Source organism: Schistocerca piceifrons, chromosome 2 (assembly GCF_021461385.2).
Source record: "Schistocerca piceifrons isolate TAMUIC-IGC-003096 chromosome 2, iqSchPice1.1, whole genome shotgun sequence".
Taxonomy (NCBI): domain Eukaryota; kingdom Metazoa; phylum Arthropoda; class Insecta; order Orthoptera; family Acrididae; genus Schistocerca; species Schistocerca piceifrons.
Window position 1 is genome coordinate 36,533,007 of NC_060139.1, and position 19,959 is coordinate 36,552,965.

Below are 19,959 nucleotides of genomic sequence, written 5' to 3' on the forward strand. Positions count from 1 at the left end.
TAGGGAAATGGCAGCAAGGGACAGGAAGGACACCATGTGCACTGTGGGCCTCATTCAACATGTTGGAGACGCTATTGCAACAGCCACTGGCGGAACAGGGTTCAACCAGCTGCAGACTGTGACGTGTGTTCTAACAAATGATGCCTATTGTTTGGGCTCTGAGACCATAGCAGTGACTGGTGCAGAGGATTGTGAGGACCAGCCTTGTGCATGGAGTTTCAGCGAATCTCACAATTTGCAGCATTGTACCCAGAACTGATCATTGCACTTTGGTTGTGGGTTAAGCGAAAGGAGTGAACCACAGACTTCTAAAGATCTGTGACAAGCTAGGCTATGACTTCCTGGACTTGTGCCATAGTGGTGAGAGCCGTAGGGTCCCCCTAAATATACCCGGTGGGCACTATACATCAGAGGCTGCTACTCAGGTAGCTGACTGTGTGTGGGGTTCACACAATTTTTTTTTTATTTTTTTTTATTAAGCAACTCTCCATTCAGTCCAGATAATGATAGCTGTAGGAAACCCAGAAGTTAATTGCCAAAGTATTTGCAACAAAGTGCTAGAGCTTGAAGGGCTCCTGAAAAGCAGCGATGCTCACATAATACTAGGTACAGAAGCTGATTGAAACATGAAATTAACAACAATCAAAATTTTGGGGGAATATTTAAGTGTATATTGAAAGGATAGGCAAATGGGAAATGGTGATGGTGTATTTTTCACAGCAGACAAGAAAGTCAACTCCACCAAGACAGAAATTGAACCTGTATGTGAGATTGTTTGGACAAGATGCAGTATTAAGTACGGGCATAATTGATAAGTGGATCCTTCTATCATCCACCGGACTCATCTCCTGATGTAACCAAAAACTTTAGAGAAACCTTCAGTTAATTTGTATGTTCCCCATCACACTGTAATCAATGGTGGAGACTTTAATCCTCCAACAATTAATTGGGAAAATTATGGTTTTGCTATTTGTCAGTGCGATAAGACATCCTGGGAAACATTACTAAATGCCTTCTCTGAAAACTACTAGAACAGACAGTTAAGAACCCCAATCGTGATGAAAATGTATTGGACCTAATGGCAACAAATAGACCTGACCTCTTTGAGGACGTCAACATTGAAACTGGTAACAGTGACCATGATGCGGTTGTGGCAGCAGTGGTTACCAAAGTCCAAAGAGCAATTAAAACAAACAGAAAGATATATATGTTCATTAAACTAGATAAAAAGTCAGTCATGTTGTATGTCAATGAGGAACTTGAAACAGGGCAGGAGCATGTAGAGGAACTATGGCTCAAATTTGAAAGAATAGTTGTGCATGCACTGGATCGATATGAACACAGTTCATACTGGGAGGGAACTTTGACAGTATACAGTCACTGTAAAGAAATGGAGATTACTGCATACTGGGTGTAAAACAAAGTGTAGAGCTATAGATAGAGAGAAGAGAGCAATGCCTGATCCCTTCAATGACTACTGCAGCATGATACTGTCAAATGATATTTTACAAAACCCACAGAAATTCTGGTCGTATGTAAAAGCTGTTAGTGGTGCCAAAGTTAGTATCCAGTCCCTAGCAAATGAGACAGGAACTAAAGTTGAGGGTAGCAAAGGAAAAGTTGAAATACTCAACTCCATTTCCAAATATTCCTCTACAAAGGAAAACCCAGGAGAATTGCCCCAATTTAATCCTCAAATCTCTGAACAGATGAATGAAATAAGCATTAGTCTCAATGGTGTTGAGTAACAGCTGAAATTGTACAAACTGAACAAAGCATCAATGGAATCCCTGTCAGATTCTGTAATGAATCTGCAGCTGAGTTATCCCCTCTTTTAACAACAATCTATCATAGATCCCCTGAACAAAAAACTGTGCTCAGTTCTTGGAAAGAAGCACAGGTCATATCTTTCTACAAGAAGGATGGTAGAAATGATCCACAAAACTATTGTCCAATATCCTTGTCACTGATTTGTTGCAAAATCTTAGAACATATTCTGAGCTCAAACATAATGAGGTATCTTGAACAGAATTACTTCTCCAGTTTCAACCAGCACAGATTTCGAAAACATTGATCATGTGAAACCCAAATCTCCCTTTTCTCACATGACATACTGAAAGCTTTGGATCAAGGCAGTCAGGCAGATACAGTATTTTTGATTTACAAAAAGCATTTGACTCAATACCATGTCTAGCCTGCCTGGCTGGCCGCATGGTTTAACGCGCTGCTTCCTGAGCGGGAAGGCAAGCCGGTCCCTGGCACAAATCCGCCTGGCAGATAAGCGTCGAGGTCTCGTGTGCCAGCCAGCCTGGAGATGGTTTTTAGGACATTTTTCATCCACCTCGGCGAATGCGGGCTGGTTCCCCATATTCCACCTCAGCTACACTGTGTCAGCAATTGCTACACAAACAACGTTTACATGTACACGTACAAAATAATTACTCTATCATGCAAACATTTGGGGTTACACTCATGTGGTATAAGACATTCCCAGGGGTGTCCACAGGTGGCCAAACCACACAATAACCCAGGGTTAAGTGTGAGGTGGTGGTGGGGTGAGTGGACTGCTGTGGCCTGCTGTTGGGTTGTGAGCCACTGAGTGCTAGGGCGGGAGAAAGCCTCTCCATCGTTTCTAGGTCCGTCTAATACAATACAATACAATACCACGCCTACACTTATTGTCAAAAGTACCACCATATGGGTTATTAAAAGAAATTTGTGACTGGATTGAGGATTTTGGTAGTGAGCATGCAGCATGTCATCCTGGATAGAGTGTCATTGTCAGATGTAGAAGTAACTTCAGGTGCACCCCAGGGAACTGCATTGGGACTCTTGCTGTTCATGTTGTATATTAATAACTTTGCAGACAATATTAATAGAAACCTCAGACTTCTTGTAGATGATGTAGTTATCTATAATGAAGCACTGTCTGAAAGAAGCTGCATAAATATTTAGTCAGATCTTGATAAGATTTCCCCAGAATATGATTCTGCACAGAAGGATGTGGAACTGGGCAAAGTAGGCAGTTCGAGCAGTGTGAAAACTTGTTTTAAGATAGAGTAAATATAAAGTATAAAATATTGTATTGACTATCTGACGCATAACTTTCTTTCCAATGAAGATGTAATTTTGTTGGAGTTTACTGTTATACAAGTAATGCACACATCACCTTTTCAACAGAAATTTAGGCATGCTGTTTTTTGTGTTTGTCAGTAGCTTATTCCCTCAAACCATACATTTAGTTGTGCTTTAGTTTTATTTACAGCTGCCTGTAATTGACTATGTGTGTTTCCTCCGGGAATTTTTGTCTAAAATTTTATTAATCTATTACACATTGCTTTTTCTAGCTTTTGCTAAAGAGTGATGATAAGGCAATTGGCCTATAGTTTTCTATATTTGATTTGTCTCCTTTCTTATGAGCAGACCACTTTAGAAATTTTGAGATAGCTTGTAAATGTGCCTGGAAGAACAGATGAATTGACTATACTTGCAACAGGCAGTGAGACGTTTGTAATACCAGTACATTGATTTATACTGTAATCTGAATACCATCATTCCTGATGACATTTTCTTAAAATTTGATGCAAGACAGATGATTTCATCCAGAATTGTTTTGCAAATGTTGACTTAAGAGAACCAAGAGTGCATTTTGTTTTACTCTTTGCTTCTACTATCTCTTTTGTCACTGATTATTAAATTATTTGCGACATCTACATAGTAACAATGGAAGAGATCTGCAGTACGTTGGGGATGAGTGGCGCTCTTGTTTTCATGGTTCAGAGTGATATTTTCCATTTTAGCAACATTTTATTTGCCTCCTTCTTTATTATTTTCCAAACTGATTGGCTTTTATTTGCTGATTCTGTTATGAATTTATCAATGGCCTTTCTTTTTCTCCTGGCACATCACTCTTCTATACAGTTGAATGTATTTCTGAATGTAACTGTCCAACAAAGTGGTATTTTTTCTGTATTTGAGCAATTCTCTTTTCCTTGCACTTGAGATTCTGATACCTGTCACTATCGATATTTTTTCTCTTTTTTTGGAACCTATTGAGAATTGAGGTTTTTTTCTGAATTACATAGTTCACTCACGTGAATGTGACCACCTGTTAAAAGCCAAAATAACCACCTTTTGCAGCGTGGACATGCAGTAAGAGAATCAGTGAGGTTCTGGAAGGTATGGACAGGGATGTGGAACCATGCAGACTCCAATGTTGTAGCCAGCTTCACTAGGTTTTTTGGTTGGTGCAAACAGTCCAATCAAGGTGGTCCCACAGATTCTCAATTGGGTTTAAATCTGGGGAGTTTGGTGGCCAGGGGACTGCAGGAAACTCATCCTGGTGCTCTTCGAGCAATACACGTACACTGCAACTGTATGACATGTTGCACTGTCCTGCTGTTAGAGGCCATCATGCCAAGGAAAAACGAAATGTGTGTAGGGGTGGACATGGTCTCCAAGGATAAATGCATACTTGTGCTGATCCACTGTGCCTTTTAGAATGATGAGATCACCCAATAAATGCCACAAAAATATTTCCCAGACCGTAGCAGTCCCTTCTTTGGCTTGGACCCTTTCCACACTTGTTGCAGGGTCATACATGCCAATAGCTATCTGTCTAATGGAGTTTAAAAGATGATTCATCTGCAAAGGCCACCTATCACTACTCAGTGGGCATCCAGTTGTGGCATGGCATGCAAATTCCAGCGTTTGTCAGTGGTGAACAGCAACCAGCATGAGTGCATGAACCAGGAGCCTGGTGCGGAGACCCACATGCAACCACGTTCACTGAATGGTAGTTAAGGAGACACTGTTGGTAGATCCTTGATTCACCTGGGCGGTCAGTTGTTCAGCAGGTGCACATCTATTCACCCCTACACATCTCCACAGCCGTCATTCACCCCTTTTGTCTATTGCCTGGCACAGAATAGTTTAACCACTGCTGCAAGTAAACAGTTTATGAATTTTTAGATTAGATTAGATTTACTTTCATTCCAATTGATCCGTAGTGAGGAGGTTCTCCAGGATGTGGAACATGTCAGAAAAACAACAATACATGACAAATATTTACAACTAAAACAAATATGCTAATGTACCATTCCACAGGTCCCAAGTGGAATGATCGTCATTTTTTAATGAACACTAAGAGTCATTTTACAAATACTATTGCACTGAATTTAAAATAAAAAAGTTTTTTATTTATTTATAAGGTAAGAAACATGTAATACAACTACTGTAATACTTATTTACAATGATGTCGTTTTGGAAATGCTTCCACCCTTGGCCCAAAAGCCAATGATCATGCTCTTTTGGACATCAGATAAATTGCTTTGTCTCTGCATTATGACAACAACAGCACTGTTTTCCGTGTCCACCTGCCATGATTTATATACTGTCCACTGCTAGTGATGTCACCTGCCATCTGTGAGTGGTTGTAGCATGTTGACATTAAACAAAGATAATGGTCGTATTAATGTGACTGGACCGTATATTTCCACTTTGTAATGATTCTTACTCTGATCCTTTATCATGTACCTATTTTGTTTCTCAAAAACTCTGTATTTAAACATAGAAAAATGACTTTGGTCATGAAGAAGATGGGATAAAAAGCTAATGCATCATATGTCATTATTCCTGTAATTCCATACTAAAATTTTATGATTTACACATTTAAAGACAGAGTAACAGGAATACTAATAAATTTCTAATTTTCTAAGTAAATATTTGATTCTGTGCTTTGCCTTTCACATTGTCTTAAATTATAATTTTACTGGTTATAATCTGCCAACAATCAACAGTGTCTTAAAGAGTCAGTATCAGAACCGCTTATAGTGATTTTCATGGTATTATGTTGGACTCATATGCTATAAGGTATAAAATTGTCATAAGAGTTTGAGGCATTAACATTGTTTTGTTCCAGGAGTGACTCCAAATTTTATTTGTCAGTACTGACAGCAACTGGAAAAACAAATATTTATCTGTTCCATGTATAACTGCAAATTTTCTCTTGTATTACTGATTTATATGCTAAATTAATATTATATATGAAATTCCAAATATCATTTTTCCTTTAGATAAAGTGTGAAGTTTTGGTTCTTCTGACACAGCTGTCATTTATAAGATAAATATAAACAGTGTTAGCATGCAAGGAATCCTCCATCAATAGGTACACATATTCCATTTATCATATCAGATTTACTGCTGAGCAGGAAGATTACAGCATTAACTACATCTTCAGGTTCTGAAACAAAAACAACACCACTAAGCAGCATTGTATTTTTTAGAGTACATGAGTTGCAACATGTTCTGTAATTTATTATTACATTCTGGAAAACTGTACATTTCTGTGGCTCTGCAAGTCATTTTAAAATTCTATTTTTATGTCATGGAATATGCTATTCAAGTAATAAAAGTCTTACCAGCAAACCTTCCCATAGGAATTTTGGATAGCATTGTTGCTGCCTTCTCGGGCTTTGACCAACCTATCTTCCCCATTTCAGTCATTACAACAGTTGGATTGACACAGTTGACTCTAATATTATGAGGTCCAAGCTCAAGAGCCATCACTTTAGAAAGCTGGTCTACAGCAGCCTTTGAAGCGCAATATATTGCATGGTCTGCTAGTGCAGCCTAAAATTAAAGATTCAGTAGTAAATTAAAAAGACAGTTACTTTTTCATTTTAGTTCTTGATCTACATTAAAAGAAAGGTAAACAATGTAATAGATTCACAACCTGTGAAGCTTGAGAGGATAAATTTACAATAGTTCCTCCTTTTCCTCTTTGAATCATACTTTCTGCAACAACCTGACTGACATTAAGCACTGCTTTAACATTAATAGCAAAGCTCCTGAAAATAAAATAAAAATTAAAAAAATACAAAAAATTTGAATTAATATGTAGTTGGATACAACTATGTTCCAATGGAAATAAAGTAACAAACAAGACAGGTCAAACACCTGAGAATAAGCAGCCCACAATGGCCCATATCATATGTAAGGGCAGTAGGATTGAACAAAAGAAAAGAGAAAAAAATTTGCTGATTTGTTTGTAGCATAAGATGAAAAACAGAAAGTAACTTCAAGTAAAATAAAGAAAATTTCTAAATAATTAGTCAAAGCTGAAGCTGTAAATGAAAGTATAGACAATACATTCAAAACACTATGCAAAATACTCAGTTTTGTTAGCTTCCCACTAACAATTTTTTTTTGTAATTTATGTTAATACATAAACTGTCGTGGTTGCAGAAATTATCTTATTACTTAAATTACTTAAAGTGCTTCAACACACTGCTTTCAGCTGCAAAATGAGCATCACATCAGAAATAAAAACTGAAATAAAGTCAGTCTAATAGAAGAGTGTATGTAATGGGAGAGCTGGAGAGAGAAAGAGAGAGAGCACGTTACAAATTTCTACAGTCTGCTGTTTTCCTCACTTTTGTAACAAACGAATTTAACATGTATGTGCCAGAGCTAAGTGTTTCTGGATTATTTGTGTACTAAAATTGCTCACTAACTTAATACAAATATCCAATTTGAAATGATGCAGCATCACTTCACAGCCAATCTTTTTGATTTTTGCTCCTAACTATGACAGGGACACAGTTCACATGTTAAACAGTGACCATCACTTCAACAGTTTGAATCCCAGTGATGGCTGAAGATTATAGTGGAACACATTCTATGGTTATTCATCAAATAACAAATACTTTCACATTTAATTTAACATACAATTCTGAGTAACAGAGGCAGAGGTTACACAATTTTCAACCCCAGCATTATTATGGACATAATTTTGGTAAAATTAAAGACATCATCACAAAAAACTTCCACTGAACAACAACAGAGTTATGTGGCTGGTGCAGGGTAGAGTGAAAATCCAAAAGATCCCTATAAAATTCATCAGAATGACTATTTCCTTTAACAGTGTTACTTTAAAGAGAGGGGTAATATAGCAATAGTTTTAAATAATTTCAAATGATGTTGCACAGAGTGTCATTTTCATATCACTGACAGATCAAACAACAACTTACACTGAATATGATACTTATGAAGCAGACACACATCTATGCACCTGGTTAATGAACATTAGAGTTAGTTTCTTCCCTAAAATCAGCTCAGTCTAGTAGTATTAATAATGCATATACTGGTGACACTGAAAAGCTAAAACAACAAAGGAGGGCTGATGTGCAAATTATGATTTTCATGGCACCGTAATGCAGTAAAACTTCTCACATTCCTCACTGCATTGTGTATCCTTCCATCTTCTGACACAGTTGACACATGCGCATACTGTGAATTTATGCTATAAAATACTAGAGAAGATTTCACTGCAAAATAGAAAAATGTTGCTGCCTTTCCAGTCTAGTTAGACATAATAAAAAAGCTTCACTACAACTACTACTTCATTTACAATGAATAAACATATGTCCTGAAGGACTGTCATCAAGATAGAGCACTATTTGTGTTAGAAATACTTAAAATGACCACAATCAATACCTTCACCATCAACAAGAGCCAATCTGTACCAAAAATAAGCTACACTGATGATACCCAAGAACACAAACTGTCTTTTGCTGTAAATTTTCTCTACAATAAAAAGGAGGAAGGGTGATTAATATTTTCATGTTAGAAATACTGAGGAGGCTGACGTGTTTTAAATTGCAATTCATATCTAACTGATAGAGCAGAAAAGTATGTACAAAACTAATCATATTACCAGGCACTGCAATCTTTCTGCCCTTAATCAGCTCTCTATTTGATAATACTGACTGAGTACACCGTTGATATTCAGTTTTGTATTTGTTTCCATAAAAAAATCCCCAGTGATGGCTGAAGATTATAGTGGAACACATTCTATTGTTAGTCCCAATTCATTTCAGTGATTTATACACAAAAATCCCTAGTAAATGGTTTAGCCGGTCATAGAGGTCAACTGCCAACAATATAATATGTCAAAACTACTGTGTGTGTGTTTTTACACTTTATACAATTTTGGCAGTAGTATCCTCTGAAATGCTCTCTCATACTCAGAATTATCAAAATTGTTTGATATTTAGGTATGCTGACTTTTTCTCATCCTTATATGGTTCATATGACTGACTGTCACTGGGCATTGTCCATTGTCTTATACACGTCTTCCCTCCAGCTTATCTCAGGCTTGCGGTACCCAGACAAGGCTCTGCTGGCAATGTCAAGGGGGAAGCGTGTGGTACAGACACTCAGGGATCAAGATGACGCTGATGCCAAGAAGATGCATCAATTGACATGATATGAGTAGATCTTCCCATAGCTTACTATTTTGCACTCAAGGCTGGGCCCCAGGTCTTAGTGAGTTGGAAACCACAGTTGTTAATTATCAGTTCAAGACATAGCACAACAAAGGGCTTTGAAAAGAGTCACTCCTGCCTCACCAACTGATGAACCTAGTCCTCACCACATAGACACATCTCCTCCACATCAGTGGTGTCATGACCCCTGCAGCGGTGGCACAAAGACTCAGGGCCACAGCTTGTGTCCTGATCAAAAAGTTTCCCCGTTCACCTTGCTTCCAGATATGCTAGGTACCACAGGCCCGAGATCGACAGTGGGAGAAAGGGGGTGCAGATGACAGAGTGGAAGACAATCAGTCAAAAAGATTGCAGAAAGACATCAACAAGACAGCTTGCTGAAACAAACAAACAAATACACACACACACACACACACACACACACACACACACACACACACACACACACACACAAACCTGGTTCTTGAAGGGATTGGGTACTAAAAATAAGTTGTTGGTAGCTCCTCTGCTATGATCTTCAGTTCTCACTGAGAACTTTTTTACAGAAACAAATTCAAAGCTGAACAACAACAGCTCTAGGTGTAGTTAACAAACACCATCAAACTGTAATCTGGTAAAAGTCAACATGATTTTAGAGGCTGAGACCTTAATATGTTCTGTAGAAACTTTACTACTCCATCACTTAGATATGAACTGCAGTTCAAAACACATTCTTTGAGCAAAAATTTGGAAAATGAAGTATGACCCTTAAATCACAAGAAATGTTAAGAAAAAAGGACCAAACTTTTGAAATAGACTGCCTGATGAAAACAGTAAAGCACCTAGAAGGAGAGTAACAAACAAAATGAAACTTGATGGGTTGAGAGGGTATACGATGTTATTTCAGTCAAATCTACAAAGAACTTGACAGTATGAGTCCACTTATCACTATGACGTTGCACTCCCTCTAGCCTGGAGGTACCCAATGGTTCAGTTGGGAAGGATGTCATAAAGCCATTGTATCCTTTCCTGAGGCAAGGTGGCCCACAACTGTTGGAACTGGTCCTTGATATCCCAGGTACAGGCACTGGAACACGTGAGATGCCGAGCTGGACCCACAAATATTCTGCTGGGGCATATGTGGGGATTTTTTCTTCTCACAGGAGTGCCTCAACATTGTGAAACAGTTCCTGCAGACATGTGGCATATGTGGGCAGATATTATCATGTTCAAAGGTGATATCATGATACTGTCGCATGAGAGGTAACACCTGAGGGTGCAGGATGTCTCTGACATACTGATGTGCTGACAGCATTCCCTCAATAAACATTGAAAGAATGGGACCTCTCCCCACGTTGCCACCATAATTGACAACAAAGGTCATATGGGGTAGTGTCAAAGCACAATTCATTACTGGACACAATGCAACATCAGTCATCAGCAATCCATGCTTCCCAGTCATGGTACCACTCCAAACACTGCCATTTGTGTTGTGGTATTAATGGCAGCCTATGCATGGGACAGTAATTCCCTAGTCTGGCTACTTCTAGGCTCCAATCAGTGGTGTGGGATAACGTAAAATGTTGCATAGACTCCATTACTTGTTCTTGGATGCAGTTGCAGAAGTAAAGTGGTTATGATGTCCTTGAAATCCTCCCTTGTGATGGTCAGACACAGTCAACCAGAACCTTGACAAGTATGCCTCCCCTTATTTTATCATACAGTCCAACATCAGGCCATTGTCACATCCAAATGCCCCACATGTCAAGATATAGCATGATTCAACCAACTGGCCAAATGGAAACCCACAATGGGGTCTCTTTCAAACTCTTGTAGGGTGCTGATAATGTTATCTTATGCAAGCACAGGGCCTCATTCATGTCCTTCAGAGTGGTTACTCAGCAACTGAGCTCCTTGTTTACCCCACTAGACCTGGTAACAACACTAAACATGAACAACACTAATACACTCTCATGTCTGTTCTACCTGTCACACAGAATTGCAACTCCAGTAATTTACATACTGGCAACCGTCTGTACATGAATGAAGTTCTACTGACATCTGACGCACTCTTTATAGCAAGTTTTAAGAACAGGGTGCTGTGTACCATATTTGATGCACTAAATTGTGTTCGAGTTGTAACAGTTGACATTAATATATGTACACAGTGTTAGGAAAAATTCTCAGTTAAGGGTTTGGAAAAACAAATCAGATGCATAAAGTTTCTCACAATGGAGAGATCAAGTTTACTGGAAAACTTTAACTGTTTAAAAAAGAATGCAGTGCACAGCATGGGGCACACTCAGTGCTATGAGAGTTTCAGCCATTTAAGTGAGAGTAATGCTGGCTGAAGTGACCCACAATCTGCATTACCTTCCACATCAAGCAATGATCACTATGTAGCGTATTGATCCAGTGTTTTGCAAAAATTGTTGATAAGGGCCCAATAGATTTCTGATGAAGTGGGCATCAGTCTGAAATCATGCCATGCAATTTTATTGACAAACATCACATTGAACAAGACAATGAACAATCCATCCCTTCAAATGTTGTATTAGGTGATGCCTGAAAATGCAAATTCCAAGAAATATTTCCAAAAAGCAGAATAATGAGGAAACACAGTGGGTTAGGAAGAGGTCTCACAACCAGAAGAAATTTGCACACACCGATCCATTATCAAGGTTTTAATGATTCTATTCTTTGATTGAAATGGCATTGTACAACAGAAGTTTGCACATTATATTGAGATCTAGAGTCCTTGCCACCTGAGTGATGTATGGTAAATGTTTCTTTATAAACATATTTAATGAGATTTTTATTATTGTTAATTCTTTATATTTCATGTTGAATAAGCACATATCAGAGTAATACGGTTTCATATATTTTGTTGGGAGCAGACCATCACTGCACCAAACATTGAAACACATTTAGCTGATGGTCAGCAATCTTTTTCTCATACCTTGTGGCTATCAGTATTTTATTGTACTTTTAAAATAAAGAAAAATTACATGAAAAAGTCCAAATTTAACGTTTGTAATAGGCAGTTTCAACTTGTATCTGATGCCAAAAAATTGTCTGTCCTATAACTTCCTGAAATGACAGCAACCCATTTGTTAATTATGACGTTATATATGGTATTGGAATATGTGAACATAAATATTTTACTGGGCAAGCGTTCATGTCAACTATTCAGTCTGAAGAATCTATTTTGTTTATTTTGGCTGATTTTCCACATTTTACCATAAGTTTTTAACAATGAATGAATAAAGAAAAGTATTTTACACAAACTGTCAAAATAACCTATTCCTCAACTTTTTGAAATAAATTTCCACAATTTGAATGTAAATTACTATTAATTTATTTCACACAATCATGATTTCAGCTTTATGGCCATTTTCAGGTGCAACTGAAAGGAAAAAGCACTATTGCTGAACTATTAATGTGGAAAGTTCTTCTTAAAAGACTTACAAGGTTGCAAAATGTTAAACGTTTATTTGAAAGAAAGCAAGAAAAGATCTGCAAGCAATGAATATCTTGATGATAACATAAACCAATTTAACAGTTGTATAAGTTATCTTAAGCACCGAGTAACAAAGTTCATGTCATGTTGCTGCTATAGCAATGGACAAAATAAATAAATAAAATGGTGTCAAATCAGAACTGATAACCTAATTCACTGAGCAAAATTGGATGCTAATAATGAAAATTCCTGGACAGAATCTGCAACTGCTGAGGAAATACACACAGTACATAAGATGTGGTCACATAACAACACAGCCTATCACTGCAACCTGCAGCCATTTAGTAAATGAAAAACAGTACAAAGGGTTTTGAAGAACTGGCAAGAAGCTGTGAATGAGAAGAGTCCTAAAATGTGTAAAAACTAATAACTGATGTTGCATTATGATATTTCTGATGTACAGTTATCTGGCAGAACATTGCACTTGTATACAACTCATCCACGCTGCTTCTCAACTTGAGCCCAGCATACTTCATTGGTTCCCAATATTCGAAACTACATTGAAAGGACATTGTTTCCACAGAGCAGAAGAGATTCAAGAAGATTTAACACTAGAATTTTAATACTACTGCTGCTACTACTACTAATATTACTACTACTGCTAATAATAATAATAAAATGAAATTGTGTGGGGGTTGGGAGTCATACAGGTCTCATTCCCCAATAGAAGAAACAATGAGTGATGTGTGTATTGTCACAAGATATTAAAGCTTCCACACTGCTACACTTCCTGTCTAAGAGAATGCAGGCAGGAAGATGTGTGTTAAAGAGTTTATGAGAATTTAAATGATTTTGTTTGTGTAATGCAGTATTATATAAAAATATATTTCATAAAAGTCTTTGTTTCTTTTGTTTCATCTAAAGAACACAAGCAATGCAACATGCCAATAACAGAATCTTCATTGTGCCCAATACTGATATTTTCTATAAGTAATGAAATATTTTAAAAATAATACACCGTGTGCTAAATAGGGAATCAGGCTGGTTATTTTACCTGGAAAATTCTGAAGTAACATGCCACATGTGGTTACAATTTCATCTGCTAGATCATGTTGAAGGCATAGATGTTTTAATCATGTCAATGACTCAGCCTGTGAATGCTTAGTAGCTGTGAAAGTAATGTGCAAGAAGTAGCAGACAAACATAGCATCATGGATCAAAGAGCTGTGATAAAATTTTACTGTAAATCACGAAAAACGGCATGAAAAGTTTACAAAGATATGCAACGTGTTTACAGAGATGATTGTCTCAGTTCTGCATAAGAGTTCCTCTGGTTTTCAGCATTTAAGAATAGAAAAGAAATCTTAGAAGATGAACCAAGTATTGGATGTCTTGCTTTGTTTGGACACGTGAAAATGTGGGAAAAGCCAAGGAAATTGTTGTCAGTGATAGGCAAATTTCCACGAGAATGTTTGAAGTGAAATGTGGCATCAGTAAGGAAATGACCAGGTCCATTTAGCGAAAGCTTTGCACAAGATAAAGATTTGGTGCTACAGTCACTGACAGAAGAGCGGAGAGAGCATCGAGCTGCATGCTGTGCCACTTTCATCTCTGTAATTGCTGAGGGTCCTAATCTGTTGAAACAAACTGTAACTGAGGATGAAAGTTGATTTTTCAGTTTGGCCACAGACAAAACACCAAATTATGGAATGGCACAGAACATCATCATCGAGACAGGAGAAGCTCGATTTGGAAAAATTATGCAAGACAATGTTAATAGTTTCTTTTTTTTTTCAATGTTTCTGGGATGACCCATTGTGAATTTCTCCTGGACAGTACTAGTTAGGAGTGATGCAATGCCTGATTGCTCACACGCTTCAGGTCAGGATGCGTCTGCCCAAAGCGAGAGTTGGGTTCTTCTGCATGCAAATGCACAGGCTCACTGTGCACTATCCATGAAACAGTTTTTAGCTTAAAAACAGATCTATGTGCTCAAACACCAATTCTAGTTGCTTGACTTGGCACCGCCAGACTTTATTCTATTTCCAAATATTACATGTGCTTCAAAAGAGGAACGTTTCAGTGGCATTGAGGGCATCCAACATGTTGTGTCCGACATGCTGAAGGAGGTACACAATTGGGACTTCCAGCGGTCTTTCAATAACTCATAGGATCAACGTAAATGTTGTGTGGAGATGCAAGGGTATTATTTTGAATTCATGCAACTGCAAGATTGAAAATAAAGTTCTTAGTCTGGGTGTGATGCTAGTTGTCTCATTAGTCATTTACTATTTGATACAATGTGTATCAGAATTCAATTGAAGTATGTCTAGCTAATATTGACTATTACAGAAAAGAAATAAATAAAAGCAAACATTTAATTTCTAAAATCTTCAATATCTAATTGCACCACATACAGTGAAGACAAAAAGGGCCAATAAATATATAAAAATAAATATTTTTAAATGGATAATATGTCCTAACTTCAGCAATATTACAATTTGTGTAATGGACTGTCTTTGTACACCAGTTAGTTACAGTTGAAAATGGGCTATGGGTTGCTTTCTATTCTCTACTTATATTGCAGATATCATACTTAACAGTATTCAAAAGCAATCTGTTTTGCTTGAATTAAAAGCAAATGTTAAGTACACTGATGCTACATAGTGGCATCTATAGGAACTGGTAGATACCTAGAAAATTGAATATTGTGCAACAGGGTAAAATTAATTATTTGTACTAAATTTTCAATCACATTAAAAAAGGTTTCTTTTCTGTAACTTAAATTTTTGTGGCTTTTTCATGTTCTATTCAGTCAGTTTATTTATTAACTGTGTTTTGCCTTCCCGAAACATGGCCTTTCCAGCAACAATGAGCTGATGGACTTCGTTAATGCTCACAGATACACTCATAATATAATCACTGAGCACAATTTGCAATATCAGGATGTGACAATCACAGGTTGTAGGTACCTAACACGCATGTAGTGCTATATCTACATGGCTATGCAGACAAAGAGCTTTTTGCAGGACACTGTGTCAGTGGTAAGCAGACTGATGACAGGGTATGAGAACATAAAAAACCACATGAAGCAGTATATCCTATATGCTAACAAGGAACCATTTAGGCAGATGGTGGAGATATCCTCATGTCTGAGATCTTTATACAGTATAAAATGGGGCCTGTCATATGTCTGCTACTGCCTCTTATCAGTGAACAACTCAGGTGTCTACTTTCCTATTAAGAGCATTGGTGTCTTCATCTACAGCAGTCTTGAGCAAGACAATGCATCAACACACCATGCCTGAATTGTGTCAGAATGGTTTGAGTGATACACCACACACATGGAGTGTTCGTGTGGGCTTCCTGGGCACCTGACTTTAATCCTACTAATGGTAACTGGAATTATGCTGACTGAGATAGGCAAAATTTGTACTCAGCTTCTCAAGTTGTGGGCGGCAGTTGAGCAGTCGTGGATCAGGCTGGCTCCACAACAGTTTCATTGCCTCATGGAGTCCATACAACACCACCTTACCTTGGTAACCAGGGAAATTTGGATTGCCACCCTCTACTAGGTATGTGTGTCTAATTTCATTGCTAAAGAGTCAAAATTATATTTCAAGTAACAAAATTAATATGTGGTAGGCACTTTTTGACAGTTCTGAAGTACAGTCACTTAAACTTCAAACCACACAGAAAATTTAAAGACAGTTAAATCTGAAACTCAGAGCATAATAACACCACTCAAATTTACAGAAAAATAATAATGTACTTACCAGTATGTACAAATCAAATAACTGAAAATCCAGGATGGAATGTAATAATATTGTACCAGTATGAAATTCATAGAACAGTTCTTAGCAAGCATAGGAAACAATAATATCTTATTATGAACTACCAAATTTCTTACATTTTTGTAACTGAACAACTAAAGTTAAAAAGAACTACATACTCTGATCAGTGTTCTGCGCTAATATTTAGTGAGTGTTACTTGATGTACAATCTTCTTTAAATGGAACACTGACTAATTCAACACATTTTTTATGGAAAGCATAAGGGATTAACATTAACAGTTGCAATTAATATATGAAAAATGTCAAATCATGAAATTACTTATCAAAATCTTCTGGTTTTGCCTTCAAGAATGGGTCCAGTAATGCAACAGCAGCATTATTTACTAAACAGTCAACTGGGCCAATCTTCCTCACCGCTTCCCGAGCCGTCTCCCAGTCTGATAGATCAACACACACTGGAGTCACATTTACTTCTTGACACAAAGTATCAAGATGCTTCTTTGTGCGAGACAAAGCAATAACTTCTGCTCCATAACGGACTAAAGCTTTTACAAGTTCTCTTCCTATACCTGTAAGAATAAAATATGACATGCTTCAAGTAATTGTTTACAAAGGAGCCTGGTTTTGTAATTAAATGTCTTCCTGAGTAGTGGAGTCTGTACTGATATGAAACTACGTGATTAGTACTCAAACCTGACCAAAGTGTGAAATGTGTATCAATTGATTATTAGAGTCACTTGCCCACTATAGGTACCTAAGGATTTCCTGAAAACATTTTGCCAGGAATGTATATGCTTGTTCAATTCATGTCAAATTGATACAATTTAACGCACAAATGGATTTCACATTTCAAAACAAAAATTGAGAAAACATACATACACTGAGGAGACAAAAGTCACAGGATAGCGATAGGCACAGATGGTGGCTAGAATCAAGTACACAATGTATAAAAGGGCAGTGCACTGTCAGCAGTGTTTTTTGTACTCAGGTGAATAATGTGAAATGGTTTCTGACATGATTAAGGCCACATAACGGGAATTAACAGTCTTTGAACACAGAATGGTAGTTGGAGCTAGACACATGGGACATTGCAGTTCAGAAATCGTTAGGGAATTCAATATTCCAGGATCCAAGTGTCAAGCGCATGCCAAGAATACCACACTTTAGGCAACACCTCTCACAATGGACAATGCAGTGGCCTACTGTCTTCACTTAACGATCTGTGTTTGCGTAGAGTTGTCAGTGTTAACAGACAAACAACACCAAAATAACCAGAGGAATCAATGTGGGATATGTGATGAATGTAACCGTTAGGACAGTGCAGCAAAATTTGACATTAATGGGCTATGACAACAGATGACTGATGCGAGTACCTTTGTTAACAGCAAAACATCGCCTGCAGTGCCTCTCCTGGTCTCATGACCACGTCAGTTGGACCCAACAAGATGGAAAACCACGATCGACTCAGATGAGTCCTCATTTCAGTTGGTAAGAGCTGTTAGTAGGATTCAAGTGTGGCACAGACACCACAAAGCCTGGACCCACATTGTCAACAAGGTGCTGAACAAGGTGATGATGGCCCCATAATGGTGTGGGCTGTTTTTACACAGAATTGCCTGGGTCCTCTGGTCCAACTGAATTGATCTTTGACTGGAAATGGTTATGTTCAACTACTTGGAGAACATTTGTAGTTATTCATGGATTTCATGTTCCAAGACCATGATAGAATTTTTATCGATGACAATGTGCCATGTCACCAGTGCACAACTGTTCGTGACTGGTTTGAAGAACAGTCTGAACAGTTTGAGCAAATGATTTGGCTACCCATACTGCCCAACATGAATCCAGTCAAACATTTATGAGACATAATCGAGAGGTCAAACTATGCACGAAATCCTGCACCGGCAATACTTCCGCTACTATGGAAGGCTACAGGGGCAACATGGCTAAATATTTCGGCACAGGACTTCCTGTGACTTGTTGAATCCATGCCATGTCAAGCTGCTGCACTACGCTAGGCAAAAGGAGCTCCAACACAATACTAGGAAGTATCCCATGACTTTTGTCACCTCATTATATGTACACATACTAAAAAATGACTGAGAATACTGTTTGAAAATGAAGTGAAAGGCAAATAATGAACAACAGACACAAAGAGAAAATGAACGTGGCAGATGATAATGTTGTAAGAATGTGCCTTTTGTGAAAGAGACCTAGTAGTCTGTCTTTTACTATGGTATTACATTCCACATGATGTTAAATGGTTGCTTACATGTGTATGAACTGTGATTTATTCATCTCATAACATACAAGTTTCAAATCATTTGATTTGATGTATAGGAGACATGACAAAATTTACAAAAAGAAACTTTGTTTTAAAACAGATACAAAAGTTTACATTACTTTACATACAGTTCTGAGATACTGCTACACAAATACATATAGCAGTTTCCAGCACACAAAAAAAGAAACTGTATAATTGGCTTGTTCAGATTGTGAAACTCTGCTCAATGACTTCTTCAATAGAATAGCACTTTCGCACAAGAAGAGTAAAGAGTAAGCTTTTCAGTGAACCAAGCTCCATATTAAATGTATTGCTGCCCTTTTATGGTACTGTAAGCTTTTAACCCTATATACTCTGGCATTTGGGCATAGAGGATCAAATATTGCAAAAGGAATTAAAAATTCTGTCTGTAGTGAGTGTTGTAGCTGTGGTTAAAATGGAAACAGTTTATTGTATGCTAATTTTTATACAAAAATAACACCTCATATATGTAAAGGGAGGGAATAGACAGTATTTTTTGATTTTTTTAACAGTGGTCAACAGGACATTCATTGTTTGGTAACACACATGTTCTTAATTATTTTATTTTTTAATACTATAGGTCTTGTAAGAATTGCTGAATTTCCCCGGAAAATTATGCCATAACAAATTAGTGATTCAAAGCAGCAGTGATAAACTATCTTACTGATGTCCATGTTTGTGACACCTAATGAAATACACACTGCAAATACTAAGCAGTTAAGTTTATTGGCAAAATTGTCAATGTGTACCTTCCAGTTTTAATTTTTATCACGATTTAGGATTTAGAACTTTACATGATACCATTCTGTGATATCCTGATCACAGCAAGTTACATTTATTTCACTATTTACTAATGATTTAGCTTCAAACTGCATCATTTTGGTTTTAGTCCATTTTGATGGAAACAAGATTCAAGTTTTTCTAAGTATTTCTGACACTTTCTGGAATTGCTTCAGGCAACTCAGTTTCAATCAGAACTGATTTATCATCAATAAATAAAACTGAATTAGCATCAGTAGCAAGTGGTAGGTCATTTGTGATATTCCCTGGGAAATTGTTTTCCAGTTTGAGGAGTAACTGCTTGAATTTGAAATTACAATCGCTTTTTGTTTCCTATCTGTGTCCCTGAGTCCG

General features: G+C 37.4%; 1 protein-coding gene across 1 annotated transcript in view; it reads right to left on the reverse strand.

Annotated features, from left to right (window-relative positions):
• Window positions 1-5,906: 5,906 nt before the first annotated feature.
• The window catches only part of LOC124776964 (L-xylulose reductase-like), a 59,761-nt gene continuing 45,708 nt past the window's right edge, over window positions 5,907-19,959 (reverse strand). The window contains exons 2-5 of the mRNA XM_047252203.1: window positions 16,840-17,089; window positions 6,734-6,848; window positions 6,420-6,630; window positions 5,907-6,241 (exon numbers count right to left, since the gene is read on the reverse strand). Coding sequence (XP_047108159.1) covers window positions 6,138-6,241; window positions 6,420-6,630; window positions 6,734-6,848; window positions 16,840-17,089 — 680 coding nt within the window. The 3' untranslated portion in view covers window positions 5,907-6,137. The remainder of the gene's footprint in view (window positions 6,242-6,419; window positions 6,631-6,733; window positions 6,849-16,839; window positions 17,090-19,959) is intronic.